The 13,628-nt window shown below is 42.7% G+C and overlaps 1 protein-coding gene across 5 annotated transcripts in view; it reads left to right on the top strand.

Annotated features, from left to right (window-relative positions):
* LOC121283147 overlaps window positions 1-13,628 on the top strand; it is a 135,605-nt gene that overhangs the window by 39,554 nt on the left and 82,423 nt on the right. For all 5 annotated transcript variants that reach the window (XM_041197306.1, XM_041197302.1, XM_041197303.1 and 2 more), the window contains one exon: window positions 12,547-12,804. In XM_041197306.1, the coding sequence (XP_041053240.1) occupies window positions 12,575-12,804 (230 nt within the window). In that variant the 5' untranslated portion in view covers window positions 12,547-12,574. The remainder of the gene's footprint in view (window positions 1-12,546; window positions 12,805-13,628) is intronic.

Genomic DNA, 13,628 nt, shown 5'->3' on the forward strand with positions numbered 1-13,628 from the left:
ATGAGCGACCAGGACTTGTGTGAGTAAGGGCACAGGCAGCTGAGTTTAGAATGAGTTTAAGTTTGCAGACAGTGCAAGGTGGGAGTCCAGCCAGGAAAACATTAAATTAGTCTAGTTAACATCCACTATTACATGATATAATTTATCTAGAATTAATTTCAGCTCTATTCAGATCACTTTCCACTTAATAAAAATATTTTCTTCCACCAGCTTTTATCCAGACCTTAAGTGAAGTAATTACTAATATGGTAACTAGCATTGATGGCAAGGCCCCAGTATTTACTCCTGTTAAAAAGCTAGTCTGGTAAAGAGTTACTCCTCTGACCCTCTCAACCTGTAGCAGTATTGCATTGTATTCAGCAATTGGATAAGAATAGTGTCACCATATAGGTTTCCCACTGATGTTTAAAATATCACTTGGACTAAATCTGGAGTTTCAGTATTCAGTAAAAGGTGTTAGGAGAGCATTTTGATCTGGCAACAATTATATGGGACTACTTATATACCTGCAGAATGAGTATGTTTTAAAAGTTGTCTTGTAATTTGTGTGATTGCTTTTTACAATCTGTGTGTTGATATCATAAAAAGCATTTAGAAAAAAAATAGATTTATGATTAATGGTACCCATTGAATGGAGAAAGCCTCCACTCTTGCTGACTTGATCATTTTTAACCCTAATTTTAAATTTAATTTTGTGTCTTTCTAAGATTTTCTGAACTATAATACCACAGCTCCTTGGCTGAAGTCTGTCTGTTGTTATTTGGCTGTTGGCTTTATTTTGACAGCATTTGTTGGAAGAGTTTGCACTTGCTCAAGATTTCAATTTTTTTTCAACACCAAAACACAAAGCAAACGCATCCTGGAGGCTCAGTGTTTCCAGGTGACAGTAATCTTTGAGTTTAGTTTTCAGAGTAGGCATTGTCACAACTATTATAGCTCTTGAGAGAGAGAGAGAGAACTTGCATTTATGTAACATTTTTCATGACCCCAAAGCACTTTACAGACAATAAAATGCTTTGCAAGTGTTGTCGCTGTTGTAAGGTAGGAAATGTCCAGCCCTTCAGTCATCAGAGATCTTAATGCTCTTCCAATTTTGACCTCTTGCGCATCAATGATTTTAATCACTACACCATTGATAGAGTGTCTTCAGCTGCCTGGGCTCTGGAATTCCCTACCGAAACCACTTCAACTTTCCATCTCCTCCTTTAAGGTGCTAATTTTCCCACAGAAATCACCGCATATTCTGTTTTCTAGTTATGTTGGTTGAGTAATAAATACATTACAGGACACCAAGGGAGCACTCTCTTTCTCTTCTTCTAGTCTCATGGATCTTTTATATCCACCTCAGAGGGCAGACAGGGCCTTGGTTTTAACATTTCATCTGAAAGGCAGCACCTCCAACTATTTACAATCAATGTTAATGACTTGGATTCAGGGGTAGAAGGTACTATAGCTAAATTTGCAGATGAAATAAGAAATTTACAAATGGAAATGGAGAGGTTAGGTGAAAGGGCCAAAATTTGGCAGATGAAGTTTAACGTGGATAAGTGTGAGGTTATCCATTTTGGTCGGAAGAATAAAAAGGTGACATTATTTAAATGGAGAGAAACTTCAGAATGCTTCAGTGCAGAGGGATCTGGGTGTCCTTGTGCATGAATCGCTGAAAGCTGATATGCAGGTATAGCAGGTAATAAGGAAGGCAAAAGGACCTTTGGCATTTATTGCTAAAGGAATAGAGTATAAAAATAGGGAAGTGTTGTTGCAACTGTACAAGGCATTGGTGAGACTGCACCTGGAGTACTGTGCACAGTTTTAGTCCCCTTACTTGGGGCCATTCAGAGGAGGTTCACTAGATTGATTCCAGAGATGCGGGGCTTGTCTTATGAGGAGAGATTGAGCAGTTTAGGCCTATGCTCGCTAAAGTTTAGAAGGATGAGAGGAGATCTAATTAAGATATATAGTACAGCACACCCTCAGTATCCATTGTAGTGTCACCCTGGATCATAGACTCAAAACACTGGAATGGGATTTGAACCTACAACCTTCACAACTCAGAAGTGAGTATGCTACCACTGAGGTGCACCTCTTGAAAAGGAGGATATTACCCCTTTGCTTTTAACAACTTGTTTTTAATTAGGAATTCACTTACTTATCACTAAGTGTTCTCAAAACTGCAAAATGGGTAGATTCATTGTGTTAACTTGATTACTTGTTAGAAGAAAGAATTAATTTGCAACTTTCACACCGTTTAGCACACAGCACTATTCAACTATGAGTTCTACGAACTGAGCCAAGGCTGATTTAATTTGCATTTAAAACTCAGCTATTTCCTTGTTAGGAACCAGTTAAAAATACATTAGATCCCTGGGATCACAATCATTAATGCATTGAGACCTTGAAAGCCATATTTCACCTCCCCCCCCCCACCACTCTATAATTTTAACAAGATGGTAGATAGAAACCAAAGTGCTTTAATGACAATAGAGGTTATTTGAAACTTAATGCTCCGTGTTCTATGCTATTCTGAGGATTCTTTCTACTTCAAAATAACTTGACAAACATTGTGGAACTCTGCAAGGCAAAAGTTGATTTTTACACGTTAACTCTTGCAATAATGTGCACCTGCAGAGTGAAACTGAAGGTGAATATATAGGTCGTCCTGCTTTCTACCCTTAATGTCACCATTAGCACATTCCTTAGCTAATATCACCACCATCAACACCTTTTTGTCCTTTTGTCTATGATATCTTTGGCAATCCCTTCGTTGCCTCCACCTATCACTGGCCCTCTATCCAGCTCTACCTGTCCCACCCCCCTCAACCAGCTTATAATTCACCTCATTTCTATATTTCCTTGGTTCTAATGAAGAGTCATACAGACTTGAAACGTCAACTGTGTTCCTCTCCGCAGATGCTGTCAGACCTGCTGAGTTTTTCCAGCTATTTTTGTTCTTGTTTCAGATTTCCAGCATCCGCAGTATTTTGCTTTTATCTTAGTGAATAAATAGGTGTTGATGGTGATTCAGTAGCTCTCGCCTCTGAATCAGGAGGTTGTGAGATTGAGTCCTGCTCCATAGAGCTGAGTAAAAAATCTAGGTTGATGTTCCAGTTCAATACTGGGGAAGTGCAGCACTGTTGGAGATACCGGGCAGAATCGTCCATGACCGCTGGCATCAGGCATGTTCGGTAGCGTGAGCAGACAATATGGTGAGAAGGCCAAAAATCGGTTTCATAACGTTGTGAAACCAGTTGGTGATTGTCCACTCAGCCCATTGATGGTGGGCCACAATTCCCGCCATCGGACATCGGGAACCTCATTGTAATATATCTGCATATCATTATAAGGCTAGCCCACCGGACTCATCCCCCCGCACTGGATCGTATGCCCACTCACCGACATGTTTCACAACAGCATAGAAAAGGTATGCACTTGGCGGGCTGCACTTTGAGAGTAACTCAGAGGTGAGTGCACGGTAACATTGTGGAGTGCTCATGAGGGTCACCTGTTGAACTTCAAGGTTGAGGTGCGTTGAGGAGGGTGGGCAAGGGAAGCGGCGACACATTAGGGACACCCTGTATAAAGTGACCATTCCTCTGCAGCCACATTGACATGCTCGGAGTTGGGCCTCTAGCTTATCTGCTCACTCAAATAGTGCAGAGGTTTCAAAGTGCCACCAGGTGCTCCAGAGCTTTCCACCTTTGGGCACAGACTGCAAACTAATGAACATTTTAGTGGTCTGCAGAACAGTTGAATGACCGGTGTACAATTTCCTTGCTAAAGCTGGCCGTGGAGCAGTCACTGGCGGAGGTGTTCACAGACCCTTTGCAATATCATCATCCCGGTTTGGACCAGTCTCCCCCGTGGTTCAAGCTAACAGTGCCGTCTTGCAGTGTGGTTTAGGAGAATGCCTGTGCCTGAGCTGAGAGCACAGCATGCAGTCCAGTGGGCAAAGCTGGTGCCAATCGGTCGGGTGGAGCAGAGCGGAGGAAGATGAGGTTTCAGCCAGCCATCCAAGTGGTGGCCAGGACTCTCTGGTATGCATTAAGGGGCCTTCAGACTTAATCAAGAGTGGTTCTTAGTACACCCATTCTAACCTAGGTGCCTCTCTCTTTCATCCTGCAGGAGGAGTACATCAGGATCATGGAGCCTGGTGAACTAGCTGTATGCCTTGTGGCTTACAGAGAGCGAAGACGATGGAAAAGGGAGCGACTGAGCTGCCTGGCTGTGCAGAGGGAGGAGCAGCAGCCTCTGGAAAAAGGTGCAGCTGGGGCTCCCACACACACCACTGAAGTGCCACAGTGAGCCATTGCTGATTAGCGTCTAGTTAGACCCAGGGTCTACAGATGCTGCCTTTCATTCCTGCAAATGACCAAGAACCAGTGTCGCTGAAGACTGTTCATGTCTAGGGAACTGGTCGGTCACATCGCCAGCTACTGTAGGATTTGGCGCCACGTGGACATGGAGAGCATCAACTGCCAGTGGCTGTGAAAGTGACCATAGCGCTCAATTTCTATGTCAGTGGCTCCTTTCAAGGCTCCACAGGTGACCTCTGTGGGATATCATAAGCCTCCACCCACAAATGCATCCATGAGGTCATGGATGCCACCTTTGCGAGGGCACACAACTTTATGCATTTCACCCAGGACCAGGAGAGCCACCTTTTCTATGCTGTTGTGAAACATGCAAGAGTGATTGGATTCACCCAGATCTTGGATTTCCCACAGGTGCAGGGTGTGATCGACTGCGTTCATGTGGTGCTCAGATCTCCATCGCAACACGTGGTCAACTATATCAACTGCAAGGGATTCCATTTGCTGAATGTGCAGCTGGTGTGCGCCCACCACAAACACGTCCAGCAGGTCTGCGCATGGTTTCCAGGGACTGTGCATGACCCCTACATTCTCAGTCAGTCACAGATCCATGATGTCCTCCAGGGTCCACAGAGGCTGCAGGAATGGCTCCTCAGGGACAAGGGCTACCCACAGGGGACGTGGCTGATGCCATCCCTGCAGTAGCCTCAGACTGCAGCAGAGAGAAGATACAACAATTTCAGGCATTCCTCCACCGACCTGTGACCTCTCCCTCTTCTTGTGTGCCAGCTTGTCCTGCATAAGTGGAGATGTAGAGACTGTAAGCAGGATGCCTGCCAGGCCAGATAATAAGTGTGCATGGAATGTGTAGGGGGTGAGTGGTCCCTTGGATGGGACAATGAAGGCCTGTGTGAGAGAGTGAATGGTGATGTACTTTGAATTGGCAGTGAGTGAGGGCCCTGTGGATGTGTGATGAGTTTGTGAGTGTGTGAGTTGAGGGTGATGAGAAGAGTGACTTACCTTGGTGGAATGGAGGAGATCATTCATCCTCTTGCAGCACTGGGTAGCTGTCCTCTTCAGCAGGGCGTTGGTGTTGACCACTGCTGCCACCGCCTCCCAAACCAGATTGGTAATGTTGCTGCCCAGCCCGCTGCCAGAGCGGGGTAGGGGACATCACAGCGATCCTTCATTGCATCCAAAAGGCGCTCAATGGATGCGTCATTGAACCTGGGAGCTGCAGTCTTTTTGCCTTTCAGGGCCTTGTCTCTTTTGCAGCAGTCATGTGCTGGAAGCACTGAGAGGTGCACGCGCAGCTGCACTTCAAATATGGCGCCCGGCATGATGAAGCAATGAGGTAATGGCATGGCAGAGAGCCCACCCGCCCAACGGCATGTTTCCTGGGAATGCATAATTAATTTGGTGGGTTTGGGATGATACGGCGTGAAAAGCCATCATTGCAGCCTGATAAATGTCGTTTTACCCACCTGCTACCGCACTTAGTACAAATCTAGGACAATTCTGCCCTCTCTCTTTTGGATGAGACATTACACTGAAGCCTTTCAGATGGACATTAAAGGTTTCACGGTGCTATTTTGAAGAAGAGCTGGTATATTCTCCCCGGTATCCTGGCTAATATTTAGCCCTTAAACACATCACTAAAACAGGCTATCTGGTTGTTATCGCGTTGCTATTTGTGGGAGTTTGCTGTGCATAGGTTAGCTGTCCAGTTTCCTGCCTTACAACAGTGACCGCAATTAGAAAGTATTTTATTGTCTGCAAAATTCTCTGAGACATTCTGAGATTATGAAAGGTGCGATATAACATTAGTATTTCTTTCTTTATTTATAAGAGTAGTCAAGGAGCTGAGATTGTTTTAGCAACATATCAGATTAGGAAAGAGTATGGGCCAGAATGGATTGATGGAGTTTGAAAAGTAAATGGCCTCTTTTGAGCTGGAATAAATGTTTGCAGAAATGGTAACTTCACATCTGATTCTAGGATATCCAGTAGACAGGCGCATGTTTTTGTGAGTGCTTGTCGCTCCAGTCCCTGGTGGTCTGTTGCGCTGATGTTCACTCCTGAGTGAAAATACCTCTAACTCCTAGTGGTCTAGTGGCTGGTGTTGACTTATAAGTTTTCCTTCTACCTCTTAACTCATTGTCGACACCAAGCAATTCTGTGTAGCAGTGTTAATTCATGTAATTAACTGAGCACTACTGTTTTATTGTTAGTTGTATTGTGATCACTAAAATCTGTACTTTCCTTCAATTATATGTTGTTCCAATGCATTGCATCCCATTGACTAATATGTAATATAAGCCTAATTAATGGAAGAACTCAATAAAATGGCAACATTCCTATTTTTGACGTATTTTATCGATGCGATACATGTGCGCTGTATTGGGTCAGTTGTCCTTCAGGTTTTGCTTTGATTCCATACAAATGTTGAATTGAGTTGACACAATTGCCTGGTGCCATCCTTTAGAATGCTAGTTATAGCCAGGACTGCAGAATATAAACCTAGGGCCAGAATTTTTAGCTCATGGGGTGGGGATGCGCTCAACCTGAACGAGTGTAAAATGACGTCGGGTGAGTGTTCTGATGTCATTGTGCACTCACACGATATTTCGGTGGGCGCGTGCAGTAGTCAGCAGCTCACCCGCCGACAGTTAAAAGGCCTACTAAGGCCATTAAAATACCAATTAAATGTATTTTTTCGCTGCCTGTCCAGCCTTACGGTTGGCGGGCAGGCAAAAAGGCCAAGCGGCCTTTGCAATTTTTAGGAAACGTCATCCACGAGGTTTCCAACATCTAATAAAAATGAAATTAAAATTTTAACTTTTCATTAATTACATGTCCCTGCTCTTGTGATGGAGTCACATGAGGGCACATGTTTTTTAACATTTAAAAATTATTTATTTTTAATGTTTAAAATCTTCATCTCCCTGAGGCAGCTCTGTGCCCCTTGCGCGAAGTTCCCCAAATGCCTTCCCCCCCTCACCCACCCACACAGGCAACGCCAAGCGCTGCAGCACATGTTTCAAGGCCTGACAGCATGAAATCATAGTCATGGCCTGGTTGCGGGCGGCCGTTGGCTTCCCGACCACTGCCGCTTTCCCCCACCGAACCCATCTGATGAGGGCTAAATTCTGCCCCTAAAGAAGGAATGCTAAGGTTTTACAATGTGCTGGTGAGACCACACTGTACCCAATTTCAGTTACCATGCCACAATAAAAGATATATTTATATTAAGAAGGGCAACAAGACTGATCTGATGTCCCATTTCTAATTCCCCTTTCCTCTCCAGCATCTTTGAACCTGTTGCCATGCTGACCTTTCTCGCACTTTCATTTGAATCCTTCTAATTATGTTCCACTCCATCAACTTCACCAAAATGGCCAAACAAAATCATGAACGTTAATCTCTGTGATCATGCAGGGGTGCTGACTTTCAGGTGAGATGTTAAACCATGTAAAAGGTCCCATGCATCCTACATCAGAAAGCCAGTTGGTGAAGGATAGAACTGAAGCCAATCTTTACACACACTTATATTTATTTAGAATCACACATTGCAAGCATGTATCTCCTAACCCAATAACCACAGTTTTAGTCTGTATCTACTTATAGGGGCTCAAGTGAATGCCCAGTTAATGCCCTGCATCACTTGCACATATTAAGCATAATTAGTATACAATTAACACCTTGGCACATTTCAAAGAAGAACGGAGGATTCCTCCTCGGTGGCCTGGCTAGTATTTATCCTCAACTAACATCATTAAAATAAACGATCTGGTTATTCTCACACTGTTGTTTGTAGCATTTTAGCTGTGTACAAATTGGCACCTGCAGTTCTGACCTTACGACAGTGACTGCATTTCAAAAATTACTTACATCAGTGAATCAAAGCTCAGTTTGGTTGTCCAATTGTTGGTCCAATTGTTCTACGCTGCTGTTTATGCTGCACGTGAACCTCCTCCCACTCTCTCTTTATCTAACCCTATTAACACAGAATTCTCTTTCCTCCCTATAATTATCTAGCTTCCCCTTAAATACACCTATGCTTGACTCTTCAGCTGCTCCATGTGACAGTGAGTTCCACATTCTAACCACTCTCTGGGTAAAGAAGTTTCTCTTAAATTCCCTGTGGGATGTATTATTGACTATCTTGCATTTATGGTCCATAGTTTTGGTCTTCTTCACAAGTGGAAACATTATTATACTTCTTTAATCATCTTAAAGACTACAATCAGGTCACCTCTCAGCCTTCTCTTTGCTAGAGAAAAGAGCTGCAGTTTGTTCGGTCACAGTGGTGTTTACACAGGCAAAATCCATTATAAAGCTGGACATAGGACTTCAGGAACAACAAAGTTGTCACAAGAGACATTACAAAAGGAAGTCAAATTCTGCAGGCGTGGCATCAAACAGATCCAAGGTTCCGAAAATATTGAAGTTAGATGTGTCTGAACCTAGCAGTGACATTAAATATTGGTTAGTGTCACCGCCAGCATTCAGCTCAACATACACATATATGCTGCCCATAAGATTGATGGATTTCACGTTCAGCAGAAGTGATTAACAAAAAGAAAAGTTTCAAATCTTCACCATAATAGTGACAGAAATAAATAGCGCAGAGGAATTTTCTGGCGCAGAGCTTGGTCATTGGCGAATATGGTGTAGTGAATGAGCACTATAAGGCAGGAGGTGCATGAATCTTAGTAGATAGCAGCCCAGGGAGCTGCTGTACCACACAGCTAAGTGAACCTCTTATGTATGACAGACCTTTTTCAGAAAGCTTCAAGAAGCATGTGCTACCTTGCCCAAAAGGTCTTGGAGGGGCAGTCAACCAAATGCATTGCACTACTGGTCCACAGTAAAGGTCACCACCGATGTTGCCTCTAAGCTGCTTGAATGTGTGAAAGACAAAAACCCCTGTGCAGGCTGTGCACACATCGGCCCCTTGAAATTACCACATGCACACGGCCGTGTGAGAAAGTTTAAAGGGGTTGCACAATTTAACAATTTGCTCACAGATTCATTAGAGGAAATACTGGTTACCACAGGGGTGATGGTGGCTTGGTGGTAATGTCACTGGTTTAGTAATCCAGAGACCCAAGCTAATGCTCCTGAGACATGGGTTTGAATCTCACCATGGCACCATGGCAGAATTTAAATTCTACTAAATTTAAATTCAATTAATAACAAATATGGAATATAAAGCTAGTCTCTGTGGTAACCATGATAGCTATCACTGATTGTTGTAAAAACCCATCTGGTTCACTTATGCTCCTTTAGGGAAGGAAATCTGCTGTCCTTACCTGGTCTGGCTCACGTGTGGCTCCAGACCCACAGCAATGTAGCTGACTCTTAACTGCCCTCCAAAATGACCTAGCAAGCCACTCAGTTCAAGGGCAATTAGGAATGGGCAACAAATGCTGGCCTTGCCAGTGACACCCGCATCCTGTGAAAGAAAAAAAACTATCCTTAACTTTTAGCCCATGCGTGCTTTCAGCTAATCATCAGAGATTAGAGTTAGAGAATATATATTTTTAATCATTCGTTCTTGGGTAAGGTTAGTATTTCTTGCTCATCCCTATAATTGCCTTAAGATGGTGGTGAGCACCTTTACAACTGTGTAGCTCTCTCAGAGGACAGAGTCAGTCACATTGATGTGGGATGGGGCCACACATACCAACATTTTATTTCCAGCTTTTTTTAAGCTGAGTTCAAACTGTCATTCTACCATAGTGGGATTTGAACTCATGTTCTCTGGTTAATTATTCCAGGCCCTCTCTGTCTGGATTATTGGTCATGTAACATAAACACCATATTACCATACCCTGGGCTAACCTGCTGTAAGTCGCTCCTTTAGAGAGATAACATTGCTTTGCACCCAGCCACACCTCAGCAGTGTCGAGCAACCAAAATATCTACTGTTCTTCCCATTTGATGACTTACTCAAGGTACAAAGCATAATAAACTCAATATATGTAGCCATTCATGCACTTAACAATGATCTGTGGCATACACACAGAGCAATGGCTTAGTTTAAGAATTTTCCAAATAGAATGTTAGCCCTGCCTCAAACTATGGCAACCTGATGTAAGATCCCTTGACGGTAACTTTGAAGCATTTTTTTCTGAGGCAACCAAAATTAATTTGTCAGTGAGCGAAATAAGGATGTTTGGACAGCAGGCTCAACAACGATACTCAATCACAGTGCATCCATACTCAACCTCATAGTCCAACAGGGAGCAGGCTCAATAAGGCATGTAATGAACAAAAGCCCCCAATGAGCAGACATAAGCGGTGCAAATGCAATACTGTAGGCTCTTGGACCAGTTGAGACAGGGGAACTTATAACATGTCTCAGCAAAATTATTATCCTATATTAAATTGCATTATAAAATTACATGCACATATATTTCTATAGACAGAGACCTCACCATGAACCTAAATGAGGAGCAGTTGCACACAATGGAAGACCAGCAGAATGATGTTGCAGAGCAGAACTGCATGAGGGCCTTATTGCCCAGATTTCTAGTGACCTCGCAATTAATTTCTATTAGGCATAGTAGCATTTACAATCATGCAAGGCATATTTGTTTTACCTGTCGTGCATAGTTTTATATGGAGAGAGTTGCATTTTTACAACACCTTTCTCAACCTCAACCTGATGTTCTCAAAACGCTGCAGTCGACAAAATACTTTTGGTGTGCAGCCACTGTTGTATTGTAGGAAACATGGCAGCTAACTTGCACACCGTAATCTCCCACAAGCAGCTATGTGATAATGACCAGATGATCTGTTTTTACGTGTTGTATTGATTGAGAGATAAATATTGATCAGGACACCAGGGAGAGCTCCCCTGCTCTTTTTCAAAATAGTCCAACAGGATCCTTTCCATCCGCCTGAAAGGATAAAGCAGAACTGCAGTTTAACATTTCAAATAGAGACCCCCACCTCTAACAGTGCAGTATTCCACCATCAGTGCTGCACTGCCGTATCAACCTAGATTTTGCATTCAAGTACCTCAAGTGAGTTTTGAACCCACAAACTTATAAGCAAGTGTGCTATCAACTGAACCACAACTTATGTGTTGTTACTTCACTGTTGGCCAATTTAGGACTTTAATTTCTGCAGAATATAAGATCTCTCTCTTTCTCATTAGATAGATACAAAATCGACATGGATAAATATGTTTTATATATATATAATATAGATATATAGAACACAGATATAGATATAAAACATATATTTATAGCGATAGCTTTCTCTATCTCGATCTATATTAAATGCTTCAGTGCGTGTGGATTTGCTGTGTTTTGTGTATGGTTTGTTTTGCCACTGGTGCATTCTGTGTGCTAGTTGATGAGCTGTGCTACTAAATGCTTCTCTAGGTCAGGGGGTAGCAATAGCAAGCTTCAGGGATTATAGGAGACCTGCTACCTTTAGCTGTGATTATTCCCAGAAGACTTGTGTCAGGGTCAGGGGTCACTGGTGCCTTGGCCTACGGGCTCATTGCTCTCTGAGGCAGTGACTACTGTTATTCGAATAGGGCTACGTAATGGCACTGAACTGCAAAAGACATGATTGCAAGCTGGTTGATCTGAAGCATTCCACGGCTAGTAGGCAATCTCTTTATGATGCTTTATGGTCTGTGTGAGTGTAGAATAGCTGAAGTAATATACCTTTCAGCACAGATGGCCTTTTCTTGGCTCAAGATCTACTTGAGAGAAACTAAAAATTAGGAAGAAAAAAATGTACCTTTCACAACTTCAGGATGTCCCAAAGCACTTTACAGCCAATGAAAGACTTTTGAAGTGTAGATTGTTGTCATGTAGGAGAACGGTGCAGTCAGTTAGTGCACAGCAAGCTCCCACAAACAGCAAATATATAAATAAACAGATAATCTATTTTGGGTGTTGGTTGAGGGATCAGTGTTGGCCAGATCACTGGGAAAACTTCTTTCTTTGAAACATGCTACGTTTTCTTGAAAGGACAGACTGAGCCTCAGTTTAATGTCTCATCTGAAAGTCATGCTGAAACATGTAACATGTTGAAGTGTCAGCCTGATTTACCAACTTAAATCTCTGGAGTGGGTCTTAAACCTATGACCATCTGTCTCAGAGGGCTACCAACTGAGCCAAGGCTGCCACTTTTTAAAAACAAAATACAGATGATAGAAAAGAATAATGGGTGATACATTTTTCATCTGAATCACATCTTAATTTTTCAGATTACCCTGCTGCCTTAGGAGACAGACCATGAGACTGCTGGTACACCTCAGCATGCTGCGTCCCTTTGCCACTGTTGTGAAATATTATTCAGCCACATCTCAAGCCTCAGACGTTGAGAATGCCTACCGGCTCCAAGAGGCCTACCCTTACTTTCTGCCGATTCAGACCCGTTGGCAAGACAACGATCAGTATGGCCACGTGAACAACATAGTGTATCACGGCTACTTTGACACTTTAATCAACCATTATCTTATCAGGTAAGGAATCCCTCTTATTTACACTTATCTCCATCTAATGATGCTGAAGTAAAGGTTTTAATGTGACAAAAAAAATAAAAGCTTTACAGTACATAGAAGGGTTAATCCTTTTGAACAGTTTATCTCTTATCAGTTGTAATTAAATGTGTTTATAATAAATTATTTGGTGTAATTAATATAAAATCTTATTGCTTGTACTGTTATTAGAACCAGATGCTGAAGGATCAACAATATTACAACATGGCGATACTGCCTTGCCAGCTGTCTAACTGTAATTACTTTAATCTCAGCTTGTTATCTAATTATCACCTTTGTAAAGGGAATACTACCCTCTTAATGCATGCTGCTGTTTCAGATGATGATGAAGAGTTTAAAACAGCTGTCAGAAAGCTGGGGCCTGCCTGGATGTCTGGATTAGAAGGAGGTACTGCAAAGGCCTAGTTCAGGCCTAACCCTGTCTCCCACAGGCTGCAGGTTCAAGCTGTCTGGTTCCCTCTTGTGAACAGTGGAAGCAAAGTGTTGCAGAAATATAGACTTTGGGAGTGGATAGACTTTGGAGCCACCGATAGAATCTGCCCTTAGTGTGAACCCATCTTATCGCTGCCCTCTTGTCACTGACCTCCTTTATGTCTGTATTGGGACTGAAAGGACACTGAAGACGTTCCAGATAGATGGAACACCAAGGGTCAGTCACTTTCATAAATCAGCTGAGATGTGAAACAATTGCTCTTCAGTTTAATGAGAAGTCGTTAACAAAACAAACATGTTCACTGTTGGACAAGTGGGGATTTTCTCACCAAAGCTAAACAATGGAAAGTGATATG

The sequence above is a fragment of the Carcharodon carcharias genome, chromosome 10, assembly GCF_017639515.1.
Source record: "Carcharodon carcharias isolate sCarCar2 chromosome 10, sCarCar2.pri, whole genome shotgun sequence".
In the NCBI taxonomy this organism is placed as follows: Eukaryota; Metazoa; Chordata; class Chondrichthyes; order Lamniformes; family Lamnidae; genus Carcharodon; species Carcharodon carcharias.